General features: G+C 37.1%; 1 protein-coding gene across 1 annotated transcript in view; it reads left to right on the top strand.

The window, feature by feature from the left end:
• LOC143023908 (hemicentin-2-like) overlaps window positions 1-10,000 on the top strand; it is a 481,909-nt gene that overhangs the window by 422,079 nt on the left and 49,830 nt on the right. Inside the window, exons 2-4 of the mRNA XM_076182580.1 lie at window positions 1,751-2,154; window positions 5,802-6,012; window positions 8,030-8,157. Of these exons, the coding sequence (XP_076038695.1) occupies window positions 1,751-2,154; window positions 5,802-6,012; window positions 8,030-8,157 (743 nt within the window). The remainder of the gene's footprint in view (window positions 1-1,750; window positions 2,155-5,801; window positions 6,013-8,029; window positions 8,158-10,000) is intronic.

Below are 10,000 nucleotides of genomic sequence, written 5' to 3'. Positions count from 1 at the left end.
GGTCACAACACCATAGTCTTTCTCTTATTCTATACTTGCCAGGTGTACACCATTCTACGTGTAGTTCGCTTGGACGTTACTTTTACCAATATGAAGCATTTTACGTATATCTATATTGAAAAAGCATCTAGGCATTTTCCACTCTTCACTTTTTTTTTTTTTTTTGTGTTATGGATATCATCTTATTTGCACTTTGGTATCATCTACAAATTTGGATAATCTATACTTTATATTTTCATCTAGGTTATTAATATATATCAGAAAGAGTACGGGACCTAGCATTGAGCCCTAAGGTGCGGGCACTCCACTTGATACACAATGTCAATTTGAGCATTTTCCATTAAGAATAACACGTTGGTTACGATCAGACAGCCATTCAGAAATCCATCGGAGAATATGCCTTAGTATGCTATGGGCTTCTAGTTTTCTTAGTAATCTCCTATGGTGGACTTCATCAAATGTTTTTTTTGGAGTCAAGATATATAACGCCATTTGCCCTCCCTTCTTAGTACATTCCATAAATATTATGCAAGTCGATAAGGTTTGTCAGACAAGAGCTCTTATTACGGAAACTATGTTGTAAATCTTTAATAATATTATTTCTCTCCAAGAATTTCACTATTTTCTTTTTCTACCGGGATAGACTCCATTAATTTGCAGATAATTGATATAAGGATAATAGGTCGATAATTACCAGGAGTATTTGTCACCCTATTTAAAGAAGGGTACAACATTTACTAGTTTGCACTTTTGCACAACTTTTGTAATGATAAATTGAAAATCACATTGAGTGGCTTGCAGATTGCTTCATTAAATTCCTTGGCTATTCTTGGGTTAATTTTGTCTGGTCTAGGCGATTTGCATATCGTAAGTTTATTCATAACCCGCGCCACATCATGTTCTGCAGTATCTGTGCCAAGTAAACGTGTGGATACTGTCTGTCACAGTGGAACTGACTGTTCGTTTCTGCTATTCTTATTAGTAAACATAGAGGCAAAATATTAATTTAGGATATCTGCCTTTGTCCTCTCGTTTGTTACTATTTCCCCATCTGCTGATTGGAGGGAACCAACGGTGGCCGTTCAGTAGTACTTTTTTTCCCTGTTATACCTGAAAATTCTTTAGGCTTTCTTTACATTTAGAGGCGACATACTACTCTTATAATTTCCTACTATTTTAATAAACCTTTTAGACGTGTGTGTGTGTGTGTGTGTGTGTGTGTGTGTGTGTGTGTGTGTGTGTGTGTGTGTGTGCGTGTGCGTGTGCGTGTGCGTGTGTGTGTGTGTGTGTGTGTGTGTGTGTGTGTGTGTGTGTGTGTGTGTGTGTGTGTGTGTGTGTGTGTGTGTGTGTGTGTGTGTGTGTGTGTGTGTGTGTGTGTGTAAGGACATATGTGTTCACTTGTATGTGCGTATGTGGACACGTATGTGTGTGTGTTCGTGTGGCTATATGTTTATGAATATGTATTCATAATTATTTGTATAGGGACATTTGATACTGAAATGTGTTATGTATTGCATCTATAATGAAAATATATATATTTCTATTGATAATATTTATACACGCGACTATAACATAAACGCTTTGTTGTATTTTGTATTTTCCTTTAATGATTTGATGTTTATTTTATGGGTCAGGGCCAAATGGGTATCAATACATATTTCAGATCAGTGAACATTTGCTTTAATGTACGTCCAGACCAAAGCTGTTTCCTGTGTGATGATAAATATACATATATTTTTTCCAATTTCAGGTCTGTCTGTCACCTATGGTAGAAGACAGGCACCCATACACGCCTCCTCTCACGCCTCGACCCGCTACGTGAGAGGCACGTCTCCGGGTGGGAGCGGGAGTGCCTCACGGAGGAACACAAACACCAAACAAGACAGCGGCAACGACATTAGTGCTACTTCTGGCTCTTCTAATGGCATCCGCATCAGTAGCAAAGCCCTCGAGCCCATCAAACCCCTTTTGAGTGTGAGCACAGCTGTCCACGGAGGTCACCACGGTGGTACTATGGCCGGGAATAGTGCCACCAAAGGCCTGACCATGCCCAATCACCCGGTCTTCGATGACGCTGCACCCAAGAATGTCTCCGGGCTTACGGGGAACGCGGCCTATCTCCACTGCGTCGTGAGGAACCTCAACAGCAACAGTGTGAGTTTAATCGGCTTTAACCTTTTCATTGACACAATTTAGTTATACTCGTAAATTCTATTCTTGCTGCCGCTAGGCTATCGGTTGAGTGTCGGCATCGTAATCACGCGAGCCTTGGTTCGAATCCGGCGACGATAGTCGGAATTATTTTATTGACTACACCGTCACTGGTGATTCTATGCAGGTATGACAACGACGATAAGTCCACAAAGGAAACGTACCAGCTTTACCACGAAGCTACGTGAGTTGTTAGTTCTTCGTAAAAATGAGTACGGACGGCAGTTTGCAGTCGACATTCCTCGGGAGTAGATTCATTCCCAGGTTGAAGAGCTTTAGACAACCGATAGCCTAACGGTAGTGTCGGCTTCGTAATCACGCGAACCTTGGTTCGAATCCGGGCACGACAGTCGGAATAATATATACATATACATATACATATACATATACATATATATATATATATATATATATATATATATATATATGTATATATGAATCACAATGGCAAAAGCCGACAAGACTGTGAGAATAAACACCTTGTGAGATCGAAACCTTTATTGGTACTACGTTTCGCTTGTTACAGCTTTTTCAAGTACAGACATGACACACACTCTGAGCACATATAAGCCAACAGGGAAGGAACTGGGAGAGGTTATCAGGGAGGGGTGGGTGGTAGGTGGAGGGGGAGGAGGGGGACGGGTGGGACTTGGTGGAGACAGAGGAGGACATTTCGGACAGTTTGTTGAAGTGGACTAAGGGGGACATTTCATACATTTATTTAATGCGGGTAACAGATGGATGATAGGAGGGGCGATGTTAAACATGCCTCTGTTCTGCTCAATGGTTTTGAAGCTTTGAATGGCGGCCGCTTCGAGGCATTTTCTCCTCATACTGTCTGGTTCACTAAACAGAAGTTCTGCGTTATCCCAATCCATCAGGTGGTCATTGGTGTTCCGGTGGATAACACAGGCGTTGGTGGTGATGTTGTTCCGGGAATCGTAGCGATGCTCCCGGATCCGGGTCTTCAGGTCACGGGAGGTCTCGCCGATGTATACTTTATCACATCCAGCACAGGGTATGCGGTAGACACCAGCGTTTTTTCCCCACATCTCGTCCTGGCTGTCACTCCTTCTTGAGAGCTCTTTGATAGTTCTGCTGGACTGGCCCACTACCTGAATGTTGCAACGCCCAAGTGTCCGGGTGAGGGTGGCGGTGACGCTGCTGGCTGGAAGGATAAGCCTCCTAGCTGGATCTTTTGTTGGTTCCCGCCCTTCCATTATTTTGAGTGCCTTTTTCTTACACTGGTGGATGATGCACTCTGGATATTTTAATTTATGAAAAACCTCCTTTATGTGCCTGAACTCGTCCTCTAAGAATTCAGGGCTACATATTCTGAGAGCTCTGAGGTAGAAACCTATGACTATACCTTTTTTAATACTGAGGTCATGGTGGGATAGGAAGTGAGCCAAATCGTCCTTATTGGTTGGTTTCCTGTAGACTGTAAATTAAAAAAAAAAATATCATGTTTGATAATAAGGGTATCCAAAAATGGAAGGGAATCGTTGATTTCTTCCTCCAAGGTGAACTGGATGGATGGCTCAACCTCGTTCAGAGCCGCTTGGAGTTTGGGGATGTCAAACCGTCTGGGGGAAATTAATAGTATGTCATCCACATAGCGAAGCCATACTACGTTGCCAGGAACGATATCTGAGAAAGGCCCTGCTTCTAAAAATTCCATGAACAGGTTGGCAAGGACAGCGCTCAAAGGAAAGCCCATGGCCATGCCAAACCTTTGGTGAAAGTACTGGTCCTGGAATTTGAAATAATTAAATTGGACACAAAGCTGTACTAAATCCACAAAGTCATTGGGGGGAATAGGGAGGTCAGTGTGGGAACTAGTGATTTTAGCCCTAAGGAGGTCAATCGCTTTAAGGGTCGGGACACGTGTGAATAACGAGGTCACATCCAGGCTGGCCAGCTTTTTGTTGCAAACAGGAACGTCCTTAATTCTATTCAATAGGTCCCCTGAGTGTTTCAAATGAGCACCGCTGATGGTACCCAAAAGGCGAGACAAATGTTTGGCCAGCGCACCTGCCAGTTTGTGTGGCGCACTCCCGATCCCTGATGTAATTAGTCTCATGGGTATATTGGGCTTGTGGGTTTTTGGGAACCCATACAGGGTGGCTGGACGTGGGAGGTTTGGCAGGAGGTGAAGTAAACACTTACCAGTTTCTGATTTCCTAAGAATCCTCCTGGCTGCCTTAAGGAAGTTATTTGTCTCGACGTCCACTTTCGCCTGGGTGATTTTGGTGTAAGTATTTTCATTGCTGAGGAGGTCAGTCATCTTATGTAGGTTCAGGCACATAAAGGAGGTTTTTCATAAATTAAAATATCCAGAGTGCATCATCCACCAGTGTAAGAAAAAGGCACTCAAAATAATGGAAGGGCGGGAACCAACAAAAGATCCAGCTAGGAGGCTTATCCTTCCAGCCAGCAGCGTCACCGCCACCCTCACCCGGACACTTGGGCGTTGCAACATTCAGGTAGTGGGCCAGTCCAGCAGAACTATCAAAGAGCTCTCAAGAAGGAGTGACAGCCAGGACGAGATGTGGGGAAAAAACGCTGGTGTCTACCGCATACCCTGTGCTGGATGTGATAAAGTATACATCGGCGAGACCTCCCGTGACCTGAAGACCCGGATCCGGGAGCATCGCTACGATTCCCGGAACAACATCACCACCAACGCCTGTGTTATCCACCGGAACACCAATGACCACCTGATGGATTGGGATAACGCAGAACTTCTGTTTAGTGAACCAGACAGTATGAGGAGAAAATGCCTCGAAGCGGCCGCCATTCAAAGCTTCAAAACCATTGAGCAGAACAGAGGCATGTTTAACATCGCCCCTCCTATCATCCATCTGTTACCCGCATTAAATAAATGTATGAAATGTCCCCCTTAGTCCACTTCAACAAACTGTCCGAAATGTCCTCCTTTGTCTCCACCAAGTCCCACCCGTCCCCCTCCTCCCCCTCCACCTACCACCCACCCCTCCCTGATAACCTCTCCCAGTTCCTTCCCTGTTGGCTTATATGTGCTCAGAGTGTGTGTCATGTCTGTACTTGAAAAAGCTGTAACAAGCGAAACGTAGTACCAATAAAGGTTTCGATCTCACAAGGTGTTTATTCTCACAATATGTATATATATATATATATATATAAAGTATTAGAAAGAGCATACAATATTCAGAATATCTAAGAAGTTTGAAAATTCCACACCGAATTTTAAAGATTCCCCATTCTACAGATTTCCTAAAAAGAGATGTATTTGTTATTTTTTGAAAAAAAAAGTATTGATATTACAGCAGTAAACACAAATATATCCATGGCCTTTCCTGGCAAAGATGAAATCCCTAACATTAATCAGAATAAAACAATTGTTAGTAGCTTCCATACATCTATCAATGTAACACATTTCTAATCACGTCAGACTGCGACGTACGAATTATATTTTGACTGACACCGTATGATTTATTCGCTTGAGAAGGTAGTTCCCTTAAATTTAGAGTTCCTAACAATAAGATTTTTTTTATATACTAATCCTCTCCTACTCCTGACTAAATTTCATTCCGAATTTTCTTTCGTAGGTTTCCTGGATCAGACGACGCGACCTGAAGATTCTCACCGTGGGTCGGTACACGTACACAACAGACCAGCGCTTTGAGGTCCTCCACTCGGAAGAGAGCAGTGACTGGATCCTCAAGATCAAGTACGCCCAATTGAGGGACTCTGGGGTGTACGAATGCCAGGTGTCCACAAAGCCGCCGCTCTCGTACACCGTCCAGCTAAACATATTTGGTAAGACAAACAAGAAATTCATAAAAGATAGAAAAGAGTGAATATGTAAATAGATAAATAGATACATAGCTAGGCAGATAATTAAGTCGATGCATAAGTAAATAAGTGAATGAATAAACAAATAGAAATGAACAGATATATAAATATATAAGTAGATAAAGAGACAAATGAATAATGAATAAATAAATAGTAAATAATAAAAAAATAATAATAAATAAATAAATAAATAAATAAATAAATAAATAGATAATAAATTAATAAAATAATTAAATGAATAAATAAATAATAGATAAATAAATAGATAAATAAGTAAATAAATAAGATAAATAATTAATTAAATAAATAAGTAAATAGAAAAATTAATAAATAAATAAATAGATAAGTAAATAAATAAATAAATAAATAGATAAATAAATAAATAAATAAATAAATAAATAAATAGATAAATAACCAAAGAGAAGAAATAAAAACCTGTTCTGATTTCAATATTTACCTTGTACACCGTCTAATTATATATTCTAAAGAAATATGTCTTATTCTGATATAATCACATATCTCATACATCATTGAGATAAATATATACGATGAAAATATTATTTCAATTCAACACTTATTCCAATCTAAATATTTGCTTAGTGTCATTCAGGCGAGCATATTTGGTTAAAGAACAAGAATAATTCTTATCTTTATTTAGTACTGCCCTTCATAAATAGTTCAAACAGAACAAGAAATTTTTTATCTGCTTTAATTTTTTACCTCATATTCTTCTATTACTCTATAAAAGAATCTGTTAGATAATTTACACCACAAAAATCTGATGAAAATTCTGCACAGCAACTTCGCAATAAAAATAACACTTGATAATAGAGGAAGGATGATTGTATACATGTAATGGATATTTAACGAAGATCTTATCCAAATTTCCTTGATCAAAAACTACCCACAACAGAAGAAGATACATTATAGTACCCTTGTTACAATTAAGAATTGTCTCATATATGACTAAAAAAAATTAATGAGGTCAAGAAAAGAAAAACTGTGTTGTTAAACATATAGATATTACTTATCTAGAAAAAAATTAATCTTTCCTACTCTAGTCTTATATAAAGCAAACAGAATTTGAATAAGGCCAAGAATAAATTGATATTGACAAAGTAGTGTATTTCAGCCTCTGAGAAAGCAAATAAGATTCTAGGACTGATTGCGCTATCTTTTGAATTCGAAAGCCCATCACTTATTAACAATCTATATAAATCGTTAGTTCGTCCACATTTGGAATACCATTTGGAATATGCTGTTTCCGTATGGTCACCGAATCTCATTAAAGACATTGACAGATTGGAAAAAGTACAACGGCGAGCCACAAAACTGATTCCAAATATCAAAAATAAATCATATGAAAATCGACGAAAAAAGAAAGAATACTGACAACATCAAAGGTGACAAAATCTTCACACTGAATGAGAATCCGACAAGAAACAATGGTCTCAAACCGTCCGGAAATAAATTTAATTTGGATGTGGGTAGAAACAACTTCGCGAACCCTGTAGTTAATGAATGGAATAAACTTTCTGCAGAGGCAGTGCAATGTAGTTCAGTTCGAAGCTTCAAGAACCATTTAGATAAACACTTAAGACGCTGTAATGACTATAATTTATTTCATACTATTTGTTTATTTGTTTTCTTATCATTTGTTTGTTTGTTTATTATTATTTGCTGGATTCTCATTTATTATTAGTTATATGTCAATTTATTATTATTTACTATTTACTTGTTTGCTTATTATTTAACTATACCTATACATTTATTTATGTATTTTATCTATTATTTATATTATTATGCTTTCTATCTATTCATTTATTCATCATTATTATGATTTTTTCGCATCCGACCTAGTTATGGACCAAAATGTCTCCTGTCGGCATGCTCCGCCTTTTTAATCCTTTGTAATTCTTTATATTTAAGAATTATTGATATAAAACTGTTCTGACTCATATTTTTTTCTCTCTCCTTAAAGCGCCTCAGGCGGCCATTGTTGGGGCTCCTGATATGCACGTGGACAAGGGGTCCGCCATCAACCTCACATGTGTCATTGTCCACAGTCCTCAGCCGCCTGCCTACATCTTCTGGTACCACAACGGAAAGGTACGAGGTTTCTTAGTAATTCCATTACAATTATTCGCATTTTTTCCGTGAAAGTTTAGCAATACTTTAACTATCTAACATATGACAGGCAAATCGTTGTTACTATACATACCTACATACAAACATATATGTACAGTATATATATATATATATATACATATATATATATATATATATACATATATATATACATACATATATTATATACATATACATACATACATATATATATCTATATTTATATTTATATATGTATACATATATATACATACATGTATATACATTTATATAGATACATATATACGTATATATATATATATTATATACATATATATATATATATATATATATGCTAAGGAATCACATAAACACGTCACCAACTATATCTGCTGCAACCACTGAGAAATAGAAAAAAAAAAACTGTGACCAAATTTTTTTGTCTTGATATCTTCAAGGGTATAAAGATATCATACAAAATATGACATAATATAGCCTACAATAAAAATAATAAATCCGGAGAGGTCACTTGAGAATTCGCTCTGCACTAAGTCTCAAGTTACAAAATTATTATCAACAACTTAATTTATGATAGAATTGTCCAGTTTATACAAACCTAAACTCATATTCATATTGCTTTCAAAACTACTTATAATATAAAATAATTCAATTGTGCTTCATTCTATAATGTTATTACATATGGAATTTTTTTAATCAATGATATGCTCATGGTCTTTTTGATGATCAAACAGCCCACCTGACATTTGTCTCATTCTAATGCTGCATTTATGCTGACTTGTTCAAATATTTACCCGTTTAACCTATGTTCTTAGAATTAGTTCATACATGGAATGCTGTATACACATTATAGAAAGAAACAGTACTGAGTCATGTTATATTAAGAGTAATTTTGAAAACAATTTGAATATCAATTTGGGTTTGTATAAATTGAACAATCATATTAAAGAAGTTGTTGGTGATAATTTTAAAGCCTGAGACTGTACAGAGCGGCTTCATAGGAGACTTCTCCGGATTCACTTATTTCATTGTATATTATGACACATTGTGTATGATTTCTTTGTACCCTTGAAAATGTCTTAATAGACGAAAATATTTGGTAACCGTATTTTTCTAGTTGTTTCAGAAGATACATATATATATATATATATATATATATATATATATATATATATATATATATATATATATATGTATATATATATATATATATATATATATATATATATATATATATATATATATATTTGGTTCGTTGGTCTGGGCGTTTGATTTATCGTAGTATTTCTTTGTTTTGTGTTTTGTTTTATTGATCAGGCCTTTTGGTCAATAAAACAAAACGTAAAGCAAAGAAAATCCACGATAAATCAAACGCCCAGACCAACGGACCAAATTTTCAGGCATCCAGGCCAGATGACCGTACAGTGACGAAAGGTCATGTCACACCACATTTTATAACTGTACCTAATTCTGAAAACCCCGAGGATATTGATAAATATTTATCAAAAGGTGCGATGAACATGACAAGGCATCCTCGAATAAAATAGGAAAAATGTTTAAAGACCACACTGATAGTCACAACAACCTCAGTGTGATTTATCGCATTCCCTGTATCGGCTGTCCCTTATGATACATCGGTGAATCAGGTCGAGGGATTGAAAAGAGATTGAGCGAACATAAAAATGACATAAGAGGACACAGGACATCCAACTCCTTTGTTCGCCAACTCGAACAGTGTAACAACCTACCTGACTGGAACAAAGTCGAGATTTTACATAAGGGATTACAAAAGAAAATGAGAAAGACGGTGGAAGCTGCACATATAAAC

The sequence above is a fragment of the Oratosquilla oratoria genome, chromosome 3 (assembly GCF_046742065.1).
Source record: "Oratosquilla oratoria isolate Oo_2021 chromosome 3, ASM4674206v1, whole genome shotgun sequence".
Lineage (NCBI taxonomy): Eukaryota > Metazoa > Arthropoda > Malacostraca > Stomatopoda > Squillidae > Oratosquilla > Oratosquilla oratoria.
Note: the sequence above shows the minus strand (reverse complement) of the source record. Positions and strands in the feature narration are given on the sequence as shown.